This window comes from Chanodichthys erythropterus, chromosome 20, assembly GCF_024489055.1.
Source record: "Chanodichthys erythropterus isolate Z2021 chromosome 20, ASM2448905v1, whole genome shotgun sequence".
Classification (NCBI taxonomy): domain Eukaryota; kingdom Metazoa; phylum Chordata; class Actinopteri; order Cypriniformes; family Xenocyprididae; genus Chanodichthys; species Chanodichthys erythropterus.
In genome coordinates, this window is record NC_090240.1 from 13,107,100 (window position 1) to 13,120,594 (window position 13,495).

At 37.0% G+C, this 13,495-nt stretch overlaps 1 protein-coding gene across 3 annotated transcripts in view; it reads right to left on the reverse strand.

The window, feature by feature from the left end:
* The window catches only part of adcy6a (adenylate cyclase 6a), an 85,527-nt gene that overhangs the window by 31,973 nt on the left and 40,059 nt on the right, over positions 1-13,495 (reverse strand). For all 3 annotated transcript variants that reach the window (XM_067372518.1, XM_067372515.1, XM_067372517.1), the window contains exon 4: positions 828-977. In XM_067372518.1, coding sequence (XP_067228619.1) covers positions 828-977 — 150 coding nt within the window. The remainder of the gene's footprint in view (positions 1-827; positions 978-13,495) is intronic.

Consider the following 13,495-nt stretch of genomic DNA (forward strand, 5'->3'; position numbering starts at 1 on the left):
GTTTGTCTCCTTGGTTACCGTAATAATTAGTTAATTCGCTTCAGCTGTATTCACCCCATCACTATCTGTATTTATGTCACTCTGTTTTAGTTATCAGTTGTCCTGTCCCATTTCAGATATGTGTGTGTGTGCCCTTACCTGCTTGGATTATATTATTAAACTTTATATTGGAACGTTGCTCGTCTTCATCTTCATCTGCCTACATACATGTTTTTTTATATATGTTATATATATATTTTTTAAAAAGGGAGACTTACACAAAAATATAGGCTTATGAGGAAAGAGCATACAGTGCTAAAAGTCACTATGAAATCAAAATGGACTATCAATTTTTTTTTTCTTACAGAATGTTGCAGTGCTTATTAAGGATTTATCCATGCACTCGTAATCTTTAATCAAAAACGTTAACCTCCCCTCCCCCTCGAAACAGCGTCTGTTCTCTTCATGACGTTTGTTATGGTGGAGGGTGAGGGTGAAACTAAATATCCTCCAAAACTGACTGCAAACTGCCTTCATTTAGTTAGCAACACCCAACTTGCTTCCTATGATCCAATCAATACCTGAGGACGAAATAAACCTGCACTACATTTTTCTCATTCTGGAATCAGTTTCACTTGGATATACATCATATTTTGTAATATTATAAATGTGTTTACTGTCGCTTTTGACCAATTTAATGCATCTTTGTTGAATAAAAGTATACATTTCTTTCAAATTTTACTTTTAAACGGTAGTGAACACTAGTGAACTGTGCCAGTGGCCATGACCTCAACACTGAAGCTGAAATGACTGTAACTGTTAGGCACTAAGAGCCTGTGAGAACTGACCTGCTGCTGGTTTTCTCTTTGCAGGTGCAGTCGGGCCTGTATATAGCCTCGCGTCTCCTGAAAGGCTTGTCTCTGAGAGACTTCTGCTGGGTAGTGGGTGCAGATCCCAATGATGTTGGTGCACAGGAAGATCAGCACGTTTGCACTCAGCTGAGGGGAGAAAAAAAGAAACATTCAATGTCTCTCTAGTGATCCGTTGAACCTTTCAACAAAACCAGCTTTAGCTCAGCACTCTGGAATCCTGGGACATCTGTTGTACTCTGGGGCTTTACTCAACTGTAGTATGGGAAAAAAAGCCAACCTCTGACCCAGAGAGACAACTTCCTGTAGAGGAGTTTATACTAGGGGAGCCAGAACAGAGCTAAAAATGGAGCCTGAAGCAGAGCCAACACTGTTACTTCCTTTGGGTAAATGAAGGGAGGGTGTAATGGGAGAGTGATGGGGGTTACGCCAGGTCACATGATTCACACCATTACACTCTGCTGAAAGCATCACAGAATCACTGTGAACCACTTGTCGGCCTATCAATATATGCTAAATAATTACTTCCGTGTCACACCAGAGGACACATTACGTGGCTGTGGGAAAGTGAGTCGAAAGTCATTAAAACATTTCATTGAGAAAATGTAACCAAAATAGTGAAAAAGTCAAATTTAAATTGCCACAGCAGATTCCATACAGTTCAGATATTTTATTATAAGTAATGCTGGCCAATATATGTAAAATATACATATGTATATATATATATATATATATATATATATATATATATATATATATATATATATATATATATACAGTACACTAAGATTTTTAATGTTTTTAAAAGAAGTTTCGTCTGCTCACCAAGGCTACATTTATTTAATTAAAAATACAGTAAAAAACAGTAATATTGTGAAATATTATTACAATTTAAAATAACTGTGTACTATTTAAATATATTTGACAAAGTAATTTATTCCTGTGATGCAAAGCTGAATTTTCAGCATCATTACTCCAGTCCTCAGTCACATGATCCTTCAGAAATCATTCTAATATGCTGATTTGCTGCTCAATAAACATTTATGATTATTTTCAATGTTGAAAACAGTTGTGTACTTTTTTTTCAGGATTCCTTGATGAATAGAAAGTTGAAAAGAACAACATTTATCTGAAATACAAAGCTTCTGTAGCATTATACACTACCGTTCAAAAGTTTGGGGTCAGTAAGAATTTTTATTTTAATTTTTTTTTAAAGAAATTAATACTTTTATTCAGCAAGGATGCATTAAATCAATCAAAAGTGGCAGTAAAGACATTTATAATGTTACAAAAGATTAGATTTCAGATAAACACTGTTCTTTTGAACTTTCTATTCATCAAATAATCCTGAAAAAAAAAAAATATTGTACACATTAAATGTTTCTTGAGCAGCAGATCAACATATTAGAATGATTTCTGAAGGATCATGTGACACTGAAGACTGGAGTAATGATGCTGAAAATTCAGCTTTGCATCACAGGAATAAATTACTTTGTGAAATATATTCAAATAGAAAACAGTCATTTTAAATTGTAATAATATTTCACAATATTTCTGTTTTTACTGTATTTTTAATTAAATAAATGTAGCCTTGGTGCGCAGACGAAACTTCTTTTAAAAACATTAAAAATCTTAGTGGTTCCAAACTTTTGGACTGTATATCAAATATCATATATATTCATATATACATTTTACTTTTAGTAAAATATATATTTTACTAAAACACAAGAACAATTACAAAATATGAGTTTTCATAAAAAAATATAAGCAAGTACAAGGACCTCCATGTATAATTGAGTGATTACACATATTGAATCACTGAATCAGTGTTTTGAACCGATTCACTGAGAAGGACATAATAACTGACATAAAATTTTGAATTTTCACTTCAAAATAACCAGAAATTAAGCAAACCTCACAACAATATCGTTATTATAAAGTTTTTTAAATAAAACATGTTGTAACAGTTATAAACCTGTTAGCATGTTCTTTTGTGTGTGTAATTGTACTACTCTCCATGAGGGGGAACAGTGAGCTATACTCTCAGGTATAAAATGAGTGTAAAGAGTAGAAGAAGTCAGATTCGTAATGGAGGGACTAAGCATGGCTTATGGCTCCAAACAATCATTGGTCCTGATTGAGAAACCGTGAGTTTTATGCTCAATCGGAATTAAGCATTGTTTCTTTCCTTGTATTTCTTGAATGTTTACTGGTTCATATGTGTATAGTTATTTTAGTATATTCCCACATTCTGTGGGATTTATTTCTTTATTCGTATGCCTGTTGTTTTTAACCCATGTTGGAAAGATGACACTAAAATGGGATTAGAGGCAAGGAGTTGATTCAACTACAGTGGATCCTTAAACCGGATTCTGCCACTTGGGAATTGAGAGACTTTTTATTCGGCGTGGACTGATATTGACACTAAGGAGTACAGGTTGCACTTTTGGATGGCGTTCTTGGACATTGTTTTTCATGGACATTGATTCATAAGCTGTGGTGAAAGAACATTCATTAAGATTTTCATCTCTATGCTGCTGGTTATTGATTGGTGAAAAATGTATGTTTTGTGTATTGGGTATAAACGTGTTTGAAAGATAAAAGGATGTAAATGAATGAGAAACATTTATTTATTGTTTGGGTTTACTGATCACAGGGTTTTGTCAATGCTTGCCAAGCTAACAACATTAGTTCTTGATGTTCTGTTGTGCCTTAAAGTCTAGTTGGTAGTTCCCTCCCTTTACAACCGATATATAATTAATACTTTTGTGTGATCAAAGTAATGGTTATAATGTTGAAAATATCTATTCTGTGATCCAAGAAATGAAGCAAAACTAAATAAAAATTCTCCTAGTCTGCATGTAAAAAAATAAAAGAACAGTAATGGACGCCAAAGTAATGTTACTGCAGAGGGAATCAGTTTGGAGTTGTTCAGTACTTAAAAGGCTCATTCACACCAAGGACAATAAATATAAACACGAAGATGAAGATATAGTTCTAAATATTGTTCTAAATAAAAAAGAACAGCACACCACAACTATTATGATAATGGCACAGAAGTATATCACTTTCAGAATGATATTTTCCATCTGATGAATGAAAAAACATTGACAGCCAATCAGAATCCATTCTGCTTTAAAGTGCTTGAGCATTTAAAGGGGTAGACAACAAAACTGCAGCGCACTTATAATAAACAGAATGGTATCGTTATTGGTGTGGACACTAATGTAGTTATCATTATAGTTATCGTTCTATAATATATCGTTCTTAACTCTGTATTTTTGGAGCATGAACACAGTCAGAGGTCAATCGACACTAAATTAAGCGCTGTTAATGGTGGAAAAGCAATCAGTCGATAACTCTTCTTCCACTGTCATCCACCAATCAATACACAGACCAAATATGACCATTTGATATTAAGAGTAAGCTATAAACTGAAATAATTTCTCAGTGCCACTTTATTGTGTCAAACAGGTAGGTTTATAGCAGCCATATTAATCTAATAGCCTCTTATAGCTGACTGGATAGTTTATGCCTGTGCTGTTTTATCTGAAGTGATAGCAGAGATTATGTTGTTGTTCTGTATGCTGCTATACATAGGATAAAACAATAGATTTGACAAACAATGGTTTGCTCCAGTCCACAGCATACGAAACGAGAAACCAAAAGGACAGGCAAGAGGCAGTGCTGTAGAGCGGTGTGTGTGTGTGTGTGTGAGGCAGAGCCTGCTGGCCACACTGACATTAGGCAGATGGCTGTGAGCTCTGTTTACATTAGAGTTTCTGTTCAAGCAAAACCAGGCCTGGTTTATGTGTGTGCATGTGTGAGTCAGCGTGCACGTGCAAATGGGCGCTTTTAGTGCTTCAACAATAGACATCAACAATGGTGTTATATCCAAGTTAGAGCTGTCAGTTTGACCTGATAAATTAGTAGAATTTATTACAGAAAAAATAGTAAAAACATTTTTAATCATGAAAAAATAATGCTAATAAATGTACGCTTTTAATCATGCCCTCTGACCCATACATAGCAATTCAACCTTGAAATAACACCTAAATGTTATGAATGCTTTTGTCGTCCGCATAAAATGTATTCTTGTGCTCAAATATGATGAGATTCGAAAGAGTAAAGAGTTGGGATACATTTTTAAAACATTTTCACTACTTTTAATTTGACAAGGGATCTTAAAATAGGTGATTACACTATTTTGCAAAGAACAGAAAGACACAACACATTTGGCTATAAGTCTACCTCAGACAAACTCAATACTGAACTGTAGGCATTTTTATTGATTTGAAAATTTTATATAGATATATAGATAGATATAGATATATAGATATAGATATAATAAAAATCATAATCATAATTTTTTTTTTTCGATACATATCCATACTGAAATATCTGAAACGCTTCCAATACTCATTATCCGCAGAATAGATGCACAATACCGCTTTCTCACGGTCTTATCTCTCCGAACAAGAGTTGACACACAAACCCGCCTTCCCTCACTCACTCCTTTCATTTGCTTCGTATGAATATTGTTAATGTTACAGGGCTTCAATTTCGGTGTTGGACTGCACATATGCTGCATAATTTTACTCATTCCCACAGATTGTGCTCACACCCAAATGTGCGCACATAAAGCCTGTTCTCAGTACCAAATTGAGTCCCTTTTCACTGCTTATTGCGCTTAAACAGTCAAATACACACAAAATAATGTCAAAGTATTCACATAAACACAGTCAGTTATGATTTATGGTTTGAGGAGCGTAAACAGTTAAGAAAGAAAACATATGTAACAGTATAATGGATCTGTGTGTCGGGTCTTAAAGTGACAGCAGCCTAATATACCTGCTGCCAAATTATAAGATAATATTAAAAATATCTATATAGCAGTTTTCCCCATGGTTTCAATGTCAAAATTGTGGCCAGTATATATGTATATATACACATACATACATACACTAATCTAAAATATTATGACCACCTGCTTAATATGCTGTTGGTCCTCTGTGTGCTGCCAAATCAGCACTGACCGTCTCTACGAGACCCCTAAAGGTGTGCTGTGGTATCTGGTACCAAAATGTTAGCAGCAGATCCTGTCGTCCTGTAGGTTGCGAGATGGAGCCACTGTGGATCAAACCTGTTGGTCCAGCACATCCCACAGATGCTCGATCAGATTGAGATCTGGGGAATGTGGAGGCCAGGGCAACACCTTGAACTCTTCATCATGTTCCTCAAACCTTCCTGAACAATGTGGCAGGGTGCATTATCCTGCTGAAAGAGGCCACTTCCACCAGGGAACACTATTGTCATGAAGGTGTGTACCTGGTCTGCAACAATGTTTAGGTAGGTGTCAAATTTACGCCCACATGAATGGCCAGACCCAGGATTTCCCAGTAGAACGTTGCCCAGAGCATCACTGCCTCCACCAGCTTGTCGTCATCCCACAGTGATCCTGGTCACTTCCCCAGGTAAATGGTGCACACAAAAGGCAACAGGACTCATCGGACCAAGCAACCTTCTTCCACTGCTCCAAGGTCCAGTTCAGACGCTCGCGTACCCATTGTAGTTGCTTTCGATGGTGGACAGGGATCATCATAGACACTCTGATTCATCTGCAGCTAAGCAGCCCTCCACCCTGTCGCTGGTTTGTGGTTTGTCTCTCCTCGGACACTATATATACACTATATATATATATATATATATATTGTATAATGTGCTATTTGTGAGGGATGTCATCAAGTCACTGTTAATTTTTTAAAAAACTAATAATTTCATAACACTGCTAATAGTAATCTTTAACAAATCTCAAATGAACATTTATTTCTCATACTGTTTGGTGCTTTGACGGATTTCAGTTTTTAGTTTTTATTTATTATGTACAATAGTATAGCATTTTAATATAGTTTTATTTATTTATTTATCTTTTATCAGTCAAAACAGAAATATTTAACATGAAAAATATTTGAATTATTTTAAAATTATATTATTATAAAATAATTTTAATACTAGTGTATCCCTATAATGACTTCTAAAATCACTATAATAAAAATGCTTTACTTATGTCACAACAATTATTATCTGAATAATAATAAATTATGATCAACTGATATAATTATTGATTTATCTTTATAATCAGCAGATCTTAATTTGATTACATTGATTAGCAGCTCTAATATAATATGTTTGTTTGACATGCAAAACATTCTCATTCATATGGTTATGGTTATGATCAGTGTGTGTTATTAGCTGTGTGTGTGTATAATCACAGGCAGGTCCTAATTGCGTGCTCTTCACCAGAGGGCGAGGTCAGTGGGTTTACACACACACAAACACACACTTGGCCGTTCTGTTTGCGCAACTTGACACCTCTCTCCTTCACGCTGAAGATTTATATGCAATAACCATCACAAGCGCTGGAACACACAGAGAGAGAGACACCGTTCACCCCTTTACGCTCTGTCAATCTTCTCCTTTGTCTCTTTTTCTTTGCCTTTCACTCACAAATCATCAAATAAATATATTTTCCTGACTCCCTCACAACATGTTCTCACACACTGGCTTCAAAGTGACACATTTACTGACACTGAGAACATCTCTTTCCTTAAAAGCCAATGTCTAGAGATCCTTCTTGTGTCTGCCAAATTTTTCCAGTAAAAGTCAACAAGCGACACGTAGAAACCATCATAAAAATCATAATATGATTTCAGCTCACTTTGAATGTCCACTGCAGTCTTTTTATTACTCAAAGTGCTGAGACAAAGAGCATTTAAAGAATCCGGGCGTAATTTGACTTAAAGGGATAGTTCACCCAAAAATGAAAATTCGATGTTTATCAGCTTACCCCCAGTGCATACAAGATGTAGGTGACTTTTTTTCTTCAGTCGAACGCAAATTATGATTTTTAACTGCAACCGCTGCCCTCTGTCAGTCAAATAATAGCAGTAGATGGGAACTTCAACTATAACAGTAAATAAAACTTGCTTAGACAAATCAAAATTAAAAACTGCGGCTCGTGGCGACACATTAATGTCCTAAGACACGAAACGATCGGTTTGTGCAAGAAACCGAACATTATTTATATAATTTTTACCTCTAATACACCACTATGTCCAACTTCGTTCAGCTTCCTGTTAGTGAGGTCAAAAAACGCGTTCTTTTGACTGAAGTGATGTCTCGCCCATATACTTCAATGAGCGCGAGACATCACTTCCGTTGTCAGAGCGCGATCTGACCTCACTAGCCGGAAGCTGAATGCAGTTGGACATAGTGGTGTATTAGAGGTAAAAACTTATATAAATACTGTTCGGTTTCTCGCACAAACCGATTGTTTCATGTCTTAGGACATCAATGTGCCGTCACGAGCCGCAGGTTTTAATTTTGATTTGTCTATGGAAGTTTTTTCGACTCTTATTGTTCAAGTTCCCAATCACTGCTATTATTTGACTGACAGACGGCAGCGGTTGCAGTTAAAAATCATAATTTGCGTTCGACTGAAGAAAAAAAGTCATCTACATCTTGGATGCCCTGGGGGTAAGCAGATAAACATCAAATTTTCATTTTTGGGTGAACTATCCCTTTAAGCTCTATGAACAGCATCTGCGGCATAATGTCGGTTACCAAGGAATGTAATAAGAGCTAATAAAAATAAATAAATAAAGTTATGTTCTTACAATGGAAGTATTTGGGCCAATACAACATAAAAGCAAAAATGTGCAGCTTGTATTCTTCAGTACAAGGTTTGTCATCATTTTTGATGATTTGGAACTACATTTATAGATGGATGAACTGGTTGTGCATTACTAAGATAACTCCTGCGAACATGCAAATCATGAATGCGGGGAAACCTGTCACTCATATGAGATCCACCAATAGCAAACCACAAATCCAATCAATTCCCTATGGGCAAAATCAAGCCCTACATTTGTTCTTGTTTAAGAAGCCAATCAGGCATACCATTATGACCACTGACAAGTGATTATCTCTTCATCACGGCCCCTGTTAGTGGATGGGATATATTAGGCAGCAATGGAAGAAGGTGGCTTGGTCTGATGAATCATGTTTTCTTTTTACGTCACTTACCTGGGAACACATGGCACCAGGATGCACTATGGGAAGAAGGCAAGCCGGCGGAGGCAGTGTGATGCTTTGGGCAATGTTCTGCTGGGAAACCTTGGGTCCTGCCATCTATGTGGATGATACTTTGACACGTACCACCTACCTAAGCATTGTTGTACACCCTTTCATGGAAACGGTATTCCCTGGTGTCTCTTTGGCCTCTTTCAGCATGATAATACGCCCTGCCTCAAAGCTAAAATGGATCAGGAATGGTTTGAGGAGCACAACAACAAGTTGACTTGGCCTCCAAATTACCCAGATCTCAATCCAATCGAGCATCTTTTGGATATACTGAACAAACAAGTCTGATCCATGGAGGCTCCACCTCACAACTTACAGGACTTAAAGGATCTGCTGCTAACATCTTGGTGCAGATACCACAGCACACCTTCAGGGGTCTAGAGAAGTCCATGCCTCGATGGGTCAGGGATGTTTTTGCAACAAAAGTAGGACCAACACAATCTGATTAGGAAGGTGGTCATAATGTTATGTCCTGTACGTCACAAAAGAGAAAATTATCACAACTTCCATTTCATGCCACTTGAGGGTTGTATTTTTTCTGTTAGGCAAAGATTTCAAGATCCCACACAAAGTATGATTTTGCTTAGTGTGTGTCTGCTTTTACTTCTGTTCATTTGTCAATTCACGACTTCCAGGTATTTGTGATTTTTTTTTGGATCATTTGTGTTTGTAGGCCCATTTATCCTCTTTTGTGCTGGTCTGTGTTTATGTACCTGTGGCTGCTCCAGATATTATATAAAGCCATTATGATCATTGGAGATTATGTCCAGCCTCTGTGATGCCACTAAAGGGGGTGGGGTGGGACAATAACACATCGCTTCTGCAATGAAAACTGTGGAAACATGAAACTATTGGGCTTTAACAAAGAATACGTTCCCACATGCAGAAAACTGTAGCCTTGAAAATCTGGATGGGACTTATGAGGATGAAGTGAGAGGGACGGAAATAGATAGTGAGAGAATGATGGGACAGTGATGGATACATGTTCCATGATGACAATCTTAAAAGACAGATGGCGTCTAAAAAGGTACAAACTGTACCGTTCTTAAATGATGTATGACTCTGAACAAGGGCTTAATGTGACATTAGATCAATTTACATACAGCATCATCAAAAAAGATAAAATGGTGGATTTCTACTTGCTTTTACTCACAGTGTAAAAAAAAGCATACATATGTTTGCAGTTTGCAGGACCTTTGGTGTCACAAATACTAAGTAAAGTGAATTGACATTACATAAAAACCCTTGATAGACCAACAGAATTCCCTCAAATGACCCTACAAGTCAACAATACTGCTGAAATGTAAAGCATTTGTGAGTACCCAGCATGCATCACAGCATGAAAAATGCAGTTACTGTCACAGGATTATCGTGTCTCTGTTTGCTGATGTTTTTTTTTTTTTGTTTGTTTTTTTTACTTTTGTGGCTTTTTTGTCATTATTGTTAGTTATTTGTTGTGTTGTGATGTTGTTGTGATGTTCATATTTGTTGTCTGTCACCGATTTGGAGGATTGTGTGTCAAGGACAAGTCAAGTCAAATTTATTTATATGGTGCTTTTCCTAATACACATTGATTCGCAGCATCTTTACAGAAAATCATGTTCATGTTTATAATATCTTAATATCTTTGTGTAGCAGATTAGAGCTGGACGATAATACAGTTTACATTTTGTGAGGTTACAAGCAATCCGGCAGTTGAGATTTGCTATATAGTAAATATCACTCTATGCAGGTGTAATGTATGTATGTGGATATACATAAATATCCAACTTTAGATTCAGAACAGGGCAATAATATAGTTATGTTTTGTGGCAAAATATAAAATCAGGCAGTAGAAATATGCTTTTCATGAATGTACTGTATATATGCAAAGTTGGATTTAATATCTAACTATATACAAGCTGTAGAGCTGTGCGATTATACAGTTACGATATAAACAATCAGGTAGACGAGTTTTGCTATATAGTATATACTGCTGATAGTGTTCAGTTTGAGGAAAGTTACTTTTAAAAGTAATGCTTTACAATATTGCGTTACTCCCTAAAAAAAGTAACGAATTACGTTACTTAGTTACTTTTTTATGGAAATGAATGAGTTATGTTTCTTTTGAGCTACTTTTTCTCACCTTTTTCTCACATTTTTGGCAAATGTAAAGGACTTTTCACACCAAGGGCCCTATCATACACCGAGTGCAATGTGATGCCAGGCGCAATGTGTTTTTTGCTAGTTGTAATTTTTACGTCCTACGCCAATTTGTTTTAAATAGCAAATGCATTTGCGCCCATTTGTGCGCCCATGGGCGTGCTGGTCTGAAAACGAGGTGTGTTCAGGTGCATTGTTGGCGTGTTGCTATTTTGAGGCAACTGAAATAGGCAATATTTTTTTTGTTATTTAAAGGGTGTCTTAAAGGTGCCATAGAATGTTTTTTTACAAGATGTAATATAAGTCTAAGGTGTCCCCTGAATGCGTCTGTGAAGTTTCAGCTCAAAATACCCCATAGATTTTTTTAAATTAATTTTTTTAACTGCCTGTTTTGGGGCATAATTAGAAATGCGCCGATTCAGGTTAAGGTCCCTTTAAATCGCGCGTTCTCCACCCCCGGAGCTCGCGCTTGCCTTAAACAATGCATAAACAAAGTTTACACAGCTAATATAACCCTCAAAATGGATCTTTACAAAGTGTTCGTCATGCATACTGCATGCATGCGTCGGATTATGTGAGTAATGTATACTGTTATATTGTTTACATTTTATTCTGAATGAATTTGAGGCTGTGATCCGTGGCTAACGGCTAATGCTACACTGTTGGAGAGATTTATAAAGAATGAAGTTGTGTTTATGCATTATACAGACTGCAAGTGTTCAAAAAATTAAAATAGCAACGGCTCTCTTGTCTCCATGAATACAGTAAGAAACGATGGTAACTTTAACCACATTTAACAGTACATTAGCAACATGCTAACGAAACATTTAGAACGACAATTTACAAATATCACTAAAAATATGTTATCTTGGATCATGTCAGTTATTATTGCTCCATCTGCCATTTTTCACTGTTTTCCTTGCTTGCTTACCTAGTCTGTTGATTCAGCTGTGCACATCCAGACGTTCTGCCCTTGTTTAATGCCTTGATGGCTCGATCATGGGCAGGCATATGCAAATATTGGGGGCGTACATATTAATGATCCCGACTGTTACGTAACAGTCGGTGTTATGTTGAGATTCGCCTGTTCTTCTGAGGTCTTTTAAACAAATGAGATTTATATAAGAAGGAGGAAACAATGGAGTTTGAGACTCCCTGTATGTCATTTCCATGTACTGAACTATTGTTATTTGACTATGCCAAGATAAATTCAGTTTTTAATTCTAGAGCACCTTTAAGGCCAGAACACACCAAGCCGACGCCGACGAACTAGATGAAAGCAGACTGCGGGGTTGGCTCACGTCGGCAGCGTCTGTGTCCAAAGTTGCCCTGACATACCAAACCGACGCTCAACAGCCAACGGCCAAGTTGCACGTCAGTTCTGCGCCTGCCTGAGACGAAATGCCTTTCCAAACCATCAGGTGGCAGTATCTGAACAGTGAATCAGAATGATTGACTGTTCAGACGGACCGACGAGCTCCGACGCCGTTTCAACATTTCGAATCTGCCGAAAAAAGCCAACGAGGACCAACTTCAGCCGACGGTGCAGAACACACTGAAAAAACTTAGTCAGCCGATGAAGAAAAACTGCCCAACGGCCGACCGTCGGCTTGGTGTGATGATTCTTGCCTTTAGTAATATGCGCCTATAGGCAGGTGAACAACGCACGTATACTCTGCTTGTTACACACGCAGCAGCACTCAAACATTACAAATATTAAAAATAAAAGGATTACAATGTAAACGATTATTATTGTGTGCATAAAGATAAAAATGCTTTGGTGGAATTCGGCTTGTCCTGTAGATTGTCCGCTCATGTGCTTTAACCTCGCGCATGAGCAGATCCATTTCCTCACCAAAGAAGTTTTCAGTTTTCAGTTTTTCTGCTTGCAAATTCTGCCATGTAAATAGCAAATCCGCCATGATGCGAGTGCAATTGGCTTTTAAAGGGAATGGGAGATGAGACTCTGATTGGTTTATTGCACGTTACGCCCAAAACACACCCATTACTCATTAAGAGAATAGGGACAACCCTTTTAGATCATTTAGACGCCAACCATTTTTCCCATTGTTAAACTAGCAAAAGTGGATTCAAACACGCCCTTTTGACCATGCACTTAGATAATTAAAATAGGGCCCCAAAAGCGCAAATGCAAAAGGAAGTGCAAATTCACGCCTGTACAGTAGAGGGCGCAACATCAACAAACCTTTCAGATGTGCTGCCATTCTGGATTGCAGAAGAATAGGATACAGGAGATGAAAGTTAAACACTCTTACTTCAGCAATATAAACAATAAAATGTAACACAAATATGATGTTTATCTAAAGCTCTTTTTGCTTATTAGTATGACTGAATTGGATCAT